Source organism: Geospiza fortis, unplaced genomic scaffold (genome assembly GCF_000277835.1).
Source record: "Geospiza fortis unplaced genomic scaffold, GeoFor_1.0 scaffold120, whole genome shotgun sequence".
Classification (NCBI taxonomy): Eukaryota; Metazoa; Chordata; class Aves; order Passeriformes; family Thraupidae; genus Geospiza; species Geospiza fortis.
In genome coordinates, this window is record NW_005054364.1 from 767158 (window position 1) to 782810 (window position 15653).

Below are 15653 nucleotides of genomic sequence, written 5' to 3' on the forward strand. Positions count from 1 at the left end.
GTTTTTCCCTTCTCTTTTTTTTTTTTTTTTTTTTTTTCTTTTTTTTTTTTTTTTGGAGGAGGAGGAAGGTTGCTGCTGCTGGTGGCAGCGTTTCCTCCTGGAAGATGATAAATACATGAGGAGAGAGGCTCTGAGCCTGCTTCTGTGCTGCGGGAGTGTCTCTCTCTCCCTCCCTCCCCTCTCCCTGCTTCTGTGTGAGTGTGTGTTTGGCTGCCGGGCTGTGTATGCGTGTACACTGTGTATATATATCTGAGCTGGGAGGTTATTGCAAGCTTCTCTCAGCAGCGCTCCTCTGTACAGGAAGACGGGCTCAGCTGCAGTGGTAGCATCAACAGCAGCATTAGCAGCACCAACTGCTTTATTCGCCTTTCTTCTTTCCCTTCATCTCCATCTCCCTTTTCCCTCCCTCCTCCCACGTCTTTTAGGGGATTGATCTTCATTATTTTTTATTATTATTTATTTTTCTACTCTACAATCCTTGTTATTTGATACTTCGTGGCTTTTTTTTTCTTCTTTTTTTTTTCTTTCCCCCTTTTTCTGAGAAGGAGGCACAGAAGCAAACACGCACAAACACAGAGAAATAAGGGAAAGAAAAGTACCGGGACTTATCCTGCTGCTGCAAACCCAAAGATAGCAGACGAAGAGGGGGTTTGGCTTCTACCCCAAGGTAAAGCCCTGCCCCCTTTACCTCCTCGACACCTCCTCCGAGGAAGAGAAGGAGAGAGAGAGAGAAGGGGGCCAAAGTGGAGAAAAGCAGATCTTCTGCGGCTGGCATTTGGAGTACAGGGAGCCAGGAAGTGAAGGATGGTTGTGGTTACCCGAGCTGGCTGCAGGGCAGCTCTCTTCCTCTGGATTTTCATCAGCATTAGCTGCAGAGCCAGGACTGCTCTGCCTGCATCTCGTAAGTACCCTTTTCCAAGAAACGCGCACAATTTCAGCTCTGAATTAAGCCAGAGGGAAATTCCCACAGCTCTGTGAGGTTGATTATTTTTGCTTTGCTGATGAATATTGTGTTTGATTGTGTTTGATTTTTCTTTGTATGCGTATGTGTGCACTGAGGTCTGATAATGTTTGCAGTGCTCCCCATCAGATCTTCCTTGGTGATTTCAGTGGTAGCTGGTGTGGAAAGTTGAAAGAGACCTGCTCTGTGATATAATCTTGGTTCTGCAATGGAGTCAGAGGGGGAAAGGAATCAGAAGCTGTTCAAAGTTTGGGGATAGTTTTTGTTTGACTGGTCGGTTTGGTTTGTTTTGGTTTTTCCCATCTTCCTCGGAAGGCATGCAATTTGCATTTGGAAGTACTTCACTTCCACAGTTTTGTGAGGGAAAAGAGGAGATGTGAGCAGTTTCCATAACTAGTGTTTTATCAAGGAGCAGCAAGAGAAAATTCTCTCATTTAAAGAGGAAAGAATGATTGTGAATTGATGAGAGGGAACTGAGCCAGGACAGCTTTTCTTTAGAGCAAAGTTTTGCTGCTGATAATAGAATTGAGCAAAGGTATTTTAGAGGAGACCATCAATTGCCCTCCTAGCGAGGTAGAAATAGTAGAGAAATGATCAAACATCTGCTGAAATGCTGAACTTCTAGAGAACTAGAGGAGTGTAGAGCACCTGTACAGAATCCGATTCTGCTGTCAGCATAAAAATGACAGCATATTCATTGATTTCAGTGGATATTAGACCAAGTCTAACATTGCACTGAACTGTAGTTTTGAGCAAAACATTTTGCAAGTAGATGTCAGTATTAAGTATTTAGCTGTTTCTCTTCCGACTATGTAAAACATTTGCCAATTGCCAAGTATTTTTTAAATGCATACTGAAACAGTGCATTTTTATAGTTTCATCCTCATACTGCTGGCTTGATCGGCTGTTTATAGAGGAAGGAAGTGTCCTGAAATGTTATGGATAGATGTGCTGGGATTGCATACATGTGAATGGGGGTTGATTCTACTGACCAAGTAGGGAATTGCATAGAATGTAATGTATATACTGCATAGAGATCTACATAGATCACTCTATTTATTTATTTGTTTAATTGTTTCCTTGGGGGCAGGAATGAACAATGCAATGATTAGGGAATTGGAGCACTGCTATCCTTTCTTAGTGGGTTTCTATCTGTTATCATCTAATACCTATTGAAAAACAAGTGTTATTCCAGGATTTACTTGCACTTGCATATTTGTTTGTGTGTCAAAAAATATGCATAGCAGTGTCTGCATTGTTATCTAGGTCTCAGAGGCTGTAGGATGTTCAGTTGTTTTTCTACCTTTGAATTAGAAGTGTCGATCCTGAGGTTTACTTCTTAGTTTTGACCAGCTATATAATTTTTCTTAGGAGTATTATTTCTTCATGGTCATCTCTCAGGCTCTGCATAATGGGAATGTGTGGGGGAGAGGATTCATGATTTAGGTTGTCAGAAATCTGTTCTTTGAAAACAAAGTCCCTGCTTTTCTCTAAGAGGGTTTTGGAGCTTTTTTTGTCTGTTTTTGTCACTCAGCAACTAATGGCTATAGTATAACTTGAAAATGACTTACAGTGGGGTATTGATTTCCCAACAAACAAATCTTTAACTTTTGTAAGAAGTTTGTTGAGAAGTTAATAGTTGTAGTAACAACATTATATCCAGAAATTCCAGGAATGGAGGATATATATAATCTTAATTACAGTTTAGTCATATACATTTCCATCTTGATGAGTAGCTATTCAAAAATTTCTTTATATTAATTCACCTTCCAAGAGCTTATACATTATACTCCTTATGTAGTGAGAGGCATTTCATTTCATTTCTGACTCACTTCTTAAAGTGAGCTAGACTTGTTTGCTGGAAACATAAATATAGCTGAAATTACACGTCAGCCTTAAATTTACAAAGGGATTGTTCACATTGAGCACATGTTGAAAATTCTTGTAAAGCTTAATGATGCTTGGGTGCTGGTGCCACAGTGGGAACTCCAGCGCTGTGTCACACTGTTTTGGTGCACCACTTTGCTGGTTCTTCTGTTGCATGCTTTGCTATACAAACTGGTCGCTGTACTGTATTTTGTCACTGTGATCTATTTTCTGGGGTTGTTTGTAACTTTGTCTACAACTGATGGGGATTGGAGAATTTTATGAATGGGATTGGAGAATTTTGTTCTCTGTTGACAAGATGATATACCTAGTTTTCATTGTCTTTTTTTTTCCTTTTTTTCTTTTTTTCCCCCCTCTGTTGATTTTCAACCTCTTATTTGGAATACTTCTGAAACAATTAAAAACTGTGAAATGCAGCTTTGATGTAAAACTTATTTCCAACCACTATTTCATTTTCTCCTCCATTGTTACTTTATGTTTTGGCTTTGAAGTTATTAACAACATCAAATTTATTCTCTACAGTATTTTTTAGGAAGTATGCAAGTCTTATGGTGTACAGTGCATTACAAATGCCTGTGTATGAGCTTGCTATTCAGTATTTTCTCACAGTCTTGTCTGCTTGTGCTGGCATAGAAAAAGATACAGCTTTCAGAAGGAACAGAATTGGACATTGCTGATGTGAATATGCTTTACCTCAAATGTTTGTTTACTTTGCAAAGCAAATCTATCTCTAGTTAAAAAGGAATCTCAGCAGTTCTGATTCAGAAGTGATCCTGTTGAAAGCTTTTAATCTCATTTAGTTTTATCTCAAGATGAAGTGGGTGTTGAAAGCCCATCCTGTAGTATAATAAACATACACTGTGATACAATGTCCCACACATTAATGCACAGATCATACTGTCAATTCTATTCATGGTCATGTTTTCATACCATGACAATAAAGTCTTCATATTCCTGCAATTTTTTTTTTAATAAACGTGAAAGGATGAAAACACCCTTCTGAAATCAAGGCTAATGAACAGCTCAACCAGGAGAGGTCATCACAAGATAAAAAGTAACACAGAAAATACAAATTTAGTGCTTTATAGTCCTTTACGTGGCTAAGATGGAATGATAAGAATATGAATATGGGTAGACTAACTCTCATTTGTATTCCTATAAAAAGCCCAAACACAAAAAGCAGCAATGTTGTTATGTAATAAAAATGTTAAAAGTATTAATTATAGGATTGTCTCCTCTCTGAAAGGAATTCACTTTACAAGTAATTATATTTCACAGCTAGGGGTTTTTGGTTTTTTTCATCATATCTGTTTTTATGCAATGCAAACCTGATGAGCACAGAACTATTAAAACTTCTAGTTCTGATACTTGTCATAGTTTTGTAGTATGTCCCATACCACTGCTCAGGTTGAAATTTGAGCCCATTTTACAAGACTTGGTGCAGAAATCAAAAGGGGGGCATGTATAGTAAATCATTAAGATACATAAAAGAAAAAATATACAGCTTTTACCTTTGACTTCATGGTACACAGATTTCCCTGGGAAAAGTACTGAAAAGGAGTAATGTCAATTTTGAAAGAGCAAGGCATTGTACAAGAAAGTCCCTTTTAAGAGGCCAAGTTGGATGGAGCTCTGAGCAATCTGGTCCGGTGGAAGTTGTACAACCATGTTGGGCATATGAGGTGTCATATATTCTATTAGATTCGCACTTGAGGAATACTTCTCTTCCAGATAATGTGGGGGTCTTTTTGGTGTTTTTTTTTTGTTTTTTTTTTTTTTGTTTGTTTGTTTGTTTGTTTGTTTTGGTATAATAACTTATTAAAATTTATTAGTTTAGGTCCTGTTGTCTTGAGGTTAACACAGTGGTCTCACAGAATTTAGTTTCAAGTATACCAAACAATTTTCATGTGCATTTAGCATTTAATAATTTTTCTTACCTTCGGGGTCAAAGCACTTAAAAATATACTAAACTTTTGAGGGCCTAGCTCTCTTTTAAGTTCATGGAATTTCATAACATTAAACATATGATTTCACTTTTATTGTTTTATAACACCTTAGCTAGAAAATAGAACAAAATTTACATCCATCATAGTATAATTGTATTATTATTTAGGTGCTATACATCACCATATAATAAAATTCACGTTCAACTGACAAGTGACAGCTTTAACAACATTGCACTGAGTTTCTGAGTTACTGTTATTATTTAACAACTTTGAATTGAGTTACTCATCATAACTCTTTAAATAAATTGGCTTTTTCTTGAGCAATATGTTAACTTATCTGTGAATGAATGAAACAGTATCAAATAGTCTGCTCTAATTTTAAAATTGGTGAGCAGTTATAGCCTGTGTCATTGCTGAAAATCCAGTTTCAGAGTCTTTAACTTTTGTGTACGCAACATTGCATGAAACCTAATTGCAGACATTCATCTAGATAGATCAAGTCTGAGTCAAAATTTGGTGTCAGTGGGCATTTAATCAATTGTAAATGCTATAGAATGACTGTTTTAAAACTGGCTTTTGCTTGGGCTGTTTTTGCTTTGCTTGTGTGTTTAGTTTATTTTTTTTTAATTCTGGTGCAATAATATGAAATAAGGCATAAAAAGTTCTTTAATAAGTAGTCCAGTCTGAAAGAAAGTTTGAAGGTGAAGTTAAAGACTTCAAATTGAAAACTTGTTTCTGAACATTGGTTGTTTCTTTTGCAAGGAGATGAGAAATATTTTTTATTTTCTCTTTTTTCTTTTTGTTTTTTACTCAGGTACTTTTAACACAGGAGACTATTTCAGTTGCTTCAGTTGTGATAGGAAATTATGTATATACAGTGCATTAGACATCAGACTGTACCTCTTCTTGAATAAGTCACATTACAATGGATCTGTTACAGACAGTAGATTTTCCTACAGAAGTTCTTCAGGACTTTTAACCTGGATCTCTATGTCTTTCAATTGTCAGATATCATGTTTACTGTCTAGGAGTTTTTAAGACAGTAGTACTTTTAATGTCTGGGACAATAACAAACTGTGCACAAACAGTGGGGGAGTTTCAGCATTTTCTTTCTTCTAGATTTTCAAAAGCTGATCTCACGCTGCATGATCTGACTCATAGGTCAAAATAAGACAACTGGTTAAATTTTGAGGTCTTCCCCTACCCATGCCTATGTCCTGAATAGCTGTCATGCTCATCTTACAAAAGCACATGGACTTGCAAATGTGATCCAGTCACGTAGGAAACTTCAACTAGGAAATGTTAGAGAAGCAACAAGAGTCTTCTTCATCAGATGAGATGATGAGTGACTTTGCAATTTCTTTAGTCTTAACAATTTTAAATAATTTAAAATTATAGCATTATTTCCAAAATACACATAGAGATGAGATCCTTCTTTAAAAGATCAGGAAGACTTGCAGGATAAAGAGAGCAGTCCGCTAGCTTGAGCCTTCTTGCACATGAAGGAAATGGAAGCTGTGCCACAGTGTGGCTATGTTTTTTGTCATGAGTTTATGATTCAGTCCTTTGGTATGAAATACTAGAAATGATTAAAAAAGTTCTTCAGACTTCAGCCTCTGAACGAATATTGATTTAATCTGTATTGTACTTCATTTATCCAGCAACTTCATTGGCATTGCATAGGTAGATAATCCGAGACCACCAGTTAATTGCAGAACATGTTAAATCTCTAACTTTGGTGAAGTAGAAAATTGCAGTAATCAGTAATCAATTCTTCTGAGCCACTTGCATTTCCAACTTTGAAGACATTATAGATATAATAAAAGAATTCACAAGTCCTGTGCTTAACATTTACGAAGAACTTGGGCACTTGGTTTTGATAGTTCTGCAGTTTTAAAGCAGCTTTACAAAGCTGAGACCTTTCCTACCTCAGAAATGGTCTCACTATTCATTCACTGTAGTAGTAGCCAGCCTTTTCCAATTGGGTCTTTAAGGTTGAACAGCAGATAACTCAGAGCAGAGAAGGATATTGACATTCACATTTACCTCTTTCCTCTGCCTAAAAAAGTCTAGAGATTTTTTTGACTTTACAATCTCCTGGTGGAGATATGGTTCTTTCAGACATTTAACTTAAGCAAGCGGTCATGCCAAGTCCATTGAGGGACTGGCAAACTTATTTACACATATGGCTTGTTACTTAATGTCAATATTTACCACCGTTTGAAATATTTATCAAATATTTTATTTTAAGCTGTGTATGCACTCCAAAAATATGTTTTAAATAAACCAGTGACTAAAATTGACTCCTAGTGTAGCTAGGAACTTTGTTGCCAGTTTTGCATTTGTATTGGTAAAAGCTTAAGTTGGGTTACAACTTTCAATGTGTAAATAAAATAAATGGCTAAAAATACTTTCTAGAAACCAGAAAGCATTTGAACTGTTCTACCCAAAGGATTTTCCATCCCACAAACGTGATGTTTTTGAATGAACATTTATTATTTTTATCTAGAATACTTAAGTCTCAGCTTAAAGGGAAAGGGAAAGTAATTTTCCTTGCAGAAATGACTGTCTAAATATAACATAAACATTCTATTTGATTTTGTAAAACTGCTATGTCATTTAGTATTTTTTAACCTTTGCCCAAGGAAGTCGGCTATACATATGCTACATTTCTGCTTTCTGTTTCTACAATGTAAGAATAATTTGACTGAAAACAATAAGCTTTTTTTTTTGTTTTGCATCAAATCTAGAGAGGTGTCACTGTCTGGGTTTCTTAAATCACCTAAGTATTGATAAAAATGTGTCTTATTTATTGCTTAATCATCTTGTATACTTGAACTGGTATTTACTGAGAACCCAATGAAAACCTGGAATTTTTAGGGAGGTAATACAGATCAGCAGATGAGCTGAGGAGACTGCAAGCGTCCATTGCCATAAGGGGCAGCAGAAAGCCTGTGATGGAAGGTTTGCCAGAGAAGAAAAGGAAGAATTATTGTCTAAGGGCCTAATGCAATGGGATAAAACACAGCAGGAAAGGCAACCTCAATATATTTAAGGTTTTCATACAGTTTCATATCATATCACTGGTTTTAAGTATCATTGGTGCAAAGTTCTTGGAACACACTTTGAAACGCAATTAAATTGGAACATGCTTTTACTCATCTTCTGGGAATAGAAGGAATACTGTGGTTTGGGAAAAGAAAAAAAAAAAAAAACACCAAAAAAAACCCCAAAAAAACAAACAAACAAAAAACCTGAAATAGCAAACCAACACATAGAGAAACAAAAAAACCTAAATTTACATCCTGTTGACCCAGGTTTCAAACATAGATACCTTCCTAAACTCTTTAGACCCTGCCCACATTTTTAGTGAAACACAGGAAGGGCTTGTAAAAATTTTTTTTCCCCTGAACACAGATACGAATTCAAATATCTTAAAAAAAAAGAAAAATAAGGATAATTAATTAATTTAAAAACACAGTCAGAGATTAAAGCTAGTGGCATCCACCATTGTTCTGGGCTATGGGTAAAAAAGGAGACGAATGTGCTGAAGAGAAGTTGAGGTTGTCTCCCACACAATAACAGTAACCTATTTATTTTTCTGCTGAGGAATGGAGTCACAGAGAGTACCTTGCCCTGTCCATAGCATAAGTGGTGCATTAGGAAAAGCGTAAGCTTCTGTGAGAAATGGAGTCAGGAGCATATCCTGTACAGGGCAGGCTCTGCTGGATACATGCTCCCAAGCTTCAGCAAGATGTACTCTCTAATGTTCTTTCCTTTGGTTTTACATCCAAAAAATTATGCTAGTGGGCATACTGTTGGTTATATGATGAATGTCCTACCTGCTTCTTCCATGGTACAGCCAAGCTGTTAGAAATGGGAGAAAATTCCCTCTAGATAAGAGAAGGTATCCTTTACTGTTCCAACCTTTTTCCAAAAAATATACATCACATGGTCACACAGCCATTTGCTTCTGCTCCTAATTCATTTGCCATTTCTCACATGCCTCCTTTCTGATTTTATTAATCATCTCACTCCCTACTCTCTGTCCTCTCCCTACCCTACCCTTTCTTCCAGCAATAAACTGACTCCACTGGCTTCTCTTGGATTCTCATTGATTCATCACTGTTTTGAGTAATTTGCCGAGCCTGAAACTAAGGGAGATTGTCTCCATTGATTCCTGATTAATTCATCTGTTTGTGAAAGCTAGGTACATAGGTAATAACTCAATTGAAATTCCTTCACTGCTTAATTGCTGTGCCATAATCCTGGCCTGTTAAATCAGATAATCAGATATTATGAATGAAGTTAGGATTTATTTTTTCAAAACTCAATTACTAGAATATATTATAAGGAATGCTTTTATTAATTCTGTTTGTAATTATTCATAATATGCAATTTTAGAGTTTAGGTCAGTACAGTGCATAGGTTTTATTCATATTGAAAAAAACTGTGTCAGAGGAATTCTGTAAGTGCATTATGCTTCCAAATCTACATATTCATAATTTATAAGGCCAAAAAGGATCCAACCCAATTACAGTGATATGGTTGATTGTCTTACTACTTTTTTTCTGCTTTACAGATACCCTGGTTTAGGGCAAATTTGGGAGGAAACTTCCGAAGGGGTCCCTCTAGAAAGCAGATTCAAGAAGCCCCTCCCCCTACTGGTTCAGGAAAATTTTCTTGGAGAAAAGTGGAAAAACAGATTATTTAACAAGCAAAATATTCACAAGCATAAACAACGAATAATAATAAACTATAAATAATATTAAACAATAAAACCTTTCACTGCTCTGAAGAGATGGCAAATTCAGAAAGTCCTTGTCATGGGGTGTAGCTCAGCTTGCTCGGTCTCTTAATACTCCCTCTGGTGCTGGAAAATGCCACATCCCAGGCCCTGGTAGGCCACAGGTGTGAGCTGCCAGTGTTCTTCTGAGTTTTCTGTCCACAGCAGGTTTGAACAGTCTCAAGAAAAAGAAAACAACACGGTCCAGGGAACTTTCACTGCCTCAGCCAGCTAAAAACTAACTAAAAGCAAAGGAGAGCTCTCTTCCACTGTCCCTCCATGCTGCAGGCAACACAGTCTTGGAGAAGAGAAAGAAACTCTTATCTTCATATTTCAAAAACCTCAGACATTCCACTGCTTCTCCTTCTCCCCCCTTCACTCTCAGATCTAGTTTTAAGGGTGCAGAACTTAATAACCACCATAAGCAGAACGGACAATTGGGAATACAAGCATCATAAATTCACCCCAGGATAACAGATCATAGAGTCAATGAACCAGGGAATGGTTTGGGTTGGAAGAAGTCATCTAGTCCAACCCCACCCCACAGGCAGGGACACAGTTCCTCAGATTCCAGATTCCTCAATGCCCTGTCCAATTTGATTCTAAACACTTCCAGGGATGGGATATTTGCAGCTTGTCAGTGTCGTCTATTCCAGAATTCAATCCTTTTGTGTAATCTAAATCTACTCTCTTTAGTTTAAAAATGTTCCTCTCATACTATCAGTACATGCTCCGGCAAAAAGTATTTCTTTATCTTTCTGTAGGTCCCTTTTAAGTATGGAAAAGCTGCTATACAGGAGAAAAAAAAACAAAAAAAAAAGGAGCCACCAACCCTCTCAGCTTCTCTTTATGACCCTCTCTGCTTCTCTTTATGAAAGGGAGAAGCCCTCTGACTATTTCTGCGGTCCTCATGTCAACGAACTCCAACATGTCAAAGTCTTTCTTCTGTTGAGCTGGACTCAATGCTCCGTATCAGATCTAAGGACAACAGAGTAGAGGGGCAGTGTGACCTCCTATTCCCATGACCTGCTGGACATGCTGCTTTTTATGCATTCCAGGATCCTACTGGCTTTCTCAGCTGCAACTGTACATTGCTGGCTCTTACTTAAGTTTTCATCTGCCAGTATCCCCATGCCCTTCCTTGCTTTCAATCCTTCATCCCCCAGTTTGTATTGCTTCTGGGGATTGCCCCAACCCACGTGATAGACCTTACCCTTGGATTTATTGAACTTTATGAGGTTCACATGAGACTACTCCTCAAGCTTGTCCATATCTCTCTGGATGGTGTCCTTTCCCTCAGTCATATCAACAGCACTACTCAACTTGGTTTCATTCCACAAACTTGCTAAGGGTAAACTCAATCCCATGGTCTAGGTCATTAATAAAGACATTTAACTGTACTTATCCCAGTAACCCTGAAGGATAATACTCATTTCCATTTGGATCTCCATTTGGACTTTGAGCCATTGACATTTTGGGTATGGTTGTTCAGTCAATCCTTATCCATCTAACAATTCATGCATAAAACCCGTATTTCTCCAATTTAGAGACAAGGGTGTTGTGTAGAACTGTGTAGTTAGCCAGATAGGTTACATCAGAAGCTCTTCCCTCATCTACTAACAGAGTCACTCCTTTGTAGGAGGCCACCAGGCTTGTCACGTATGATTTGCCCTTTATGACACCAAGTTTACTTTCCCTAATACACCTCCTTGTCATTCATACCCTTTGGCAGAGTTTCTAGGAGAATCTGGTTTAAGAAACTTCCTAGGCACAAAGGCTGACTGGTTGGCAGTTCTCAGAGCATCCATTTTTACACATTACATGAATGGGTGCAATGTTTCCCCTTTTCCAGACACTGGAGCTTTTGCTTGACTGTCATGACTTTTCAGAAGTGATAGAGAACTGCTTATATCTGCCAGTTCCCTCAGGACCCTGGGATGCATCTTGTCAGCTTCCATAGATTTGTCTATGTTCAGGTTCCCCAGATGGCCTTGAATCTGGTCTGCTCCCACCATGGAGTCCCTGCCTTTATATTCAGGGCCTTGAGAGATGTGGGAAGTTCAGTTGGCAAGGAAAATTTGAGGAAAAATGTTGCTGAATACATCAGACTTCTCCATAGCAGCTGTCATCAGATGCCCTGTCTCATTTATCAGAGAGGTACAGTTTCTTTTGTCTTCCTTTCCCAAGTCACATACCTGTCAGGGTTTTCACACATTTCCTTCTGACATTAAATGTCCTGGTCTGGAGCTGTGTTCTTTACCCTAAGTTCACGACTTCAAATATGGTCACATTGAAATGCCTAATGCTTCCTTTTACTAGCTGGCTTAGTTGTCCCAAGCTTTTGATGTGTAAACTTCGTCATCTCCAGCTTCAAAGACTATGCATTTTTCTGCAGTTCAAATAATAAAGATGTTAAGCAATGAAGGACTGAAAATCAGACTTCCACTAGTTCTCACTAGAAACCACTCATTTCCTTTGTTGCAATTACATTTTGAGATATTTAGAGTGCCACATTTACAATAATTTTGAATCTTGGTTAAAATAGTGTAGGCTGCCATTCAAGTGCCTTCAGAATTCAAAATACATATTATTGCAATTTATGCAGAAACAGACATAAATGTGTATATCTGCAAATTTCTTGTGATCCAATTTTGTATTCTCAGGGAAAAAAAAAAGAAGACTTCAGAAGATCAGGATAATTTGATAAGATCTACTTTTTAAAAAACTATGTTGATTTTCATTAATTGCATTTACAGCATTTAAATTTTTGTTAATCAAGTTCTATTGTTTTGTCTAGCAGCAGTATTAGTTGGAGTGTCTTGTAAGTGTGCAGGTCATCTTTTTCAGTATTTGCACTTCACAGTTTCTTCAGCCTTCTGGAATTTCCTTGCTGTTTCAAGGGTTATTGGAAATCAGCAATAATCAGCAGAGACCTTCTCGGTTACAGCTTGCCCTGCTGCTTGAAACTGCCTAACCTTGTTAACCTCTATTTAACATCTTTGTCAGCTTTTATTAGAATGTAAATTGTTTTGTTGCCACTTTGGGATCTAACTACACAGTCTTGTTCATTTTCCTAACACTGTATGTTTTTGTCTTTTCTACGTGATTGGCAAATTCATTACTTATATGTAGCAGTCTTTTGGTATGGCTCCTTTTGCTCCTCAACTCCTCTCTCTCTTCTTAAAAAAACCCCCAAAACACAAAACCCAACACCCACACCTGGGATTTTGGTTCTTTTTTCTAAAAATAGTTAATATGATTTCTGTGCATAGACAAATTAAACCTTATATATTTTTGCACATAATTTAATGTATTTGTTAAATTCTGCTTTACAAAATCACAGAATAGTTTGTTGTAAGGAACTGGTGGAGGTTATCCTACCTTGCTAAAATAGTGTTCCTTATATAAAATCTAAATCTGTCCTCTAGGAAGACTATACAGCATGAGATATCATGGCCTTGGGGAGGCTAGAGCAACATGGTTATTGGTTTCAGCCAGAAGGAAGTAATATAATCTGTTCTGACCTCTTCTGTCCTGGCCCTTACTATTGCTTCAAATCAGAACAGAAAATTCATTTGGATTTTAGGGATTCTCTGAATTCTTAATTTAGCAACTTGCTATATCACTAAGGTCAGTCTCATAGAAATGCCCCTCCCAGTCTTCACTGACATATTTTTCCATATTCATAGAGAATAGTTAGTTCAGAATTCTTAATGTCATGGAGAATATTCTGAATTTGAAAAATCACTTCTGTTGCTGAAGATTTACCTTTTATGAAATATCAATAAAACCATTATGTCAATTGTGAAGAGTGTTCAGAGGTAGCAGTTTATTTTATTTTTCTTCTCACTGGAAAAGGTAGCTCCTTTTGGTTTTATATTAAATCTGAAATGGAGTAGCTCAAACTGTTATTACTTGAATACTTCACTAGGAAGTATTTTTCTTATTTGTACAGCTGCTGAGTCCTGAAAATTATAATTGCAGATAGTGAGGACCAGGAAATAAATTTTGATGTGCTGAAACAGGGACACTCAGATTACAGGCCTATCACAAAACCAGACACATCAAGAACAGTCTAATGAGTGAGAATTCCATCCTCAAAGTTATGACCTAAAAGTTTTCTTCAATTCTTCTCACTAAATCTAAAAAAAGGAAGATGGAACCAAACTAGAAAAATCTTGAGATGGAAGTAAATACTGAAATTTCAGATTCCAAACTCAGTGGAGTGAGGCCAGTCTTTCTAGATCAGTCATGTCCCTGCATATATTCCTCAAACTCTATATCAGGATCAATTTGGCCATTTTTTTTTCTACTTGATGAGGGCGCACATGCAGTGTGCCTTTGGATTGCTCAAGATTCTCTGTATCGTATACCCTGTATTGTGCTGATGAAGGAATGCATCCCCCAAAATGCTGTAAGGTGGCATGTTTTCAAGTAAGCAGCTACATGAAAAGTGCATGAGTAACTGAATAAAACGAGATAAATGTAAAACAAAGAAAAATAAGGCTGAATTTTCAACAGAGCTATAACAAAATTGTGTCGTAATTCTGAGAAACCACAGCAAATAGTTCAAGTCTGATTGTAGGACTGAAAAGAATTTATTGGCGCTGTCTCACACAGAGACATAAAGATTAAAGGAGTGCTGAGAATTTTTGGTGGAATTTCAGAGATATGATTGGCATTTTATGGTTATACACACATCTAAGACTATACTCTACTTCCCAAGAAGAAAATTATTCCTTGCAAGTATAGCCTATTTGTACTTATAAATCAATGCATTTCTTGCTTTGTTTTAATAACTCTGATTACAGAAAGAAATGAACATAAAGCTATGAAGGATATCATAGTAATTCAGCATATAAACATATAAATACTTCTAATAACATTCAAACTTTATATATATCAGAGAAAAATTGTTCTGGTGTCAGTTTTAATGAGGAATATAGTTATTTTTCAGCACTAGTGTTTAATGCTTAAAATGTTTTTATTTTCTTGCCTTCCATCTTCCTTCTGCCCCAGGCAGACATTTCAACTAATTCAAATAATAATACTTATGTGATATTCCAGACGATTCTTATCCTTTGATTTTGGCAGAGGAGCAAGAGGGGAAAACCAGACACCTTTCTGTATGTTCCTGCAGGCAAATCCATACTAATATCTGAGGTGGATCTATCAAGAGTTGAAAGATGTGAATAGATCCTGAGGGATGTTTTATGATAGAAGGGATTGGCGACAATAAGGGCAAGAATCAGGACTTCTTTCTGTAAAACATTCAGCTCCTTGAAAACAGTTCAGAGGCTGTGGAAGGAGACAGATAACATGGAGCTGGTTAAGTTCTTTAATTCTCTGCCGTTTTTGTTGTACATTGCATGTTTGGACTACTTTTTTTGTGGATATAAATGTAATAAATATTCAAACCATTTGTAAGAATTAGCCTCAAATGTAAATCTGTGTGTTATCTATGCCTTTAATAAGGAGAGCGTTGTGCATAAAACAGTGTTTATAACACAACTGATAGCAGTAAAATTTTTCAGTGCTATATCTCTAATTTGTTTTTAGCAACAGTAATATTTTCATAAACTATATTGAAATAATCCAGCCACATTCTGCACAGTAAAATCTCCCTTAGATTTCTAAATGGCATTTATGAAATCTGGCTGGCAGAAAGGCATCACAAATACTTTCAAAGAAGGAACCTGATTCAGCTGCAGAATTGCTCTTCAAATACAAGATTTGCCTTCTTCTGGATTTGTTTCAATTGAATTTAATACACATAATCAACCAATCTGCTAAATGGACTTCGGTTGGGGGTTAGGTCTCTTTCCTTTTGTTCCTTTTTACTTATAGAATTTTTTTCCATAAATTGCTAGGAAACACTAACAACTGGGTACTTAAGGAAAACAAAAGAAGTGGCCAAACTCAGGGGAGGAGGGCGTCTGGTTGCACTTGTCTTATCTGGGAGTTTCTCTCCAAGGGGCAGAGATACCAGGACAATTGTGCTGATAAAAGACGGGGCTGGGGCAGCTGTGGGCTCCTTCTCTCTCTCGGCTTCAGAGGAGGACGGTCGGAGCTG

General features: G+C 37.1%; 1 protein-coding gene across 1 annotated transcript in view; it reads left to right on the plus strand.

Annotated features, from left to right (window-relative positions):
- The first annotated feature begins 69 nt into the window (after positions 1-69).
- CNTNAP2 (contactin associated protein like 2) overlaps positions 70-15653 on the plus strand; it is a 1021786-nt gene continuing 1006202 nt past the window's right edge. The window contains exon 1 of the mRNA XM_005424150.2: positions 70-901. Coding sequence (XP_005424207.1) covers positions 805-901 — 97 coding nt within the window. The 5' untranslated portion in view covers positions 70-804. The remainder of the gene's footprint in view (positions 902-15653) is intronic.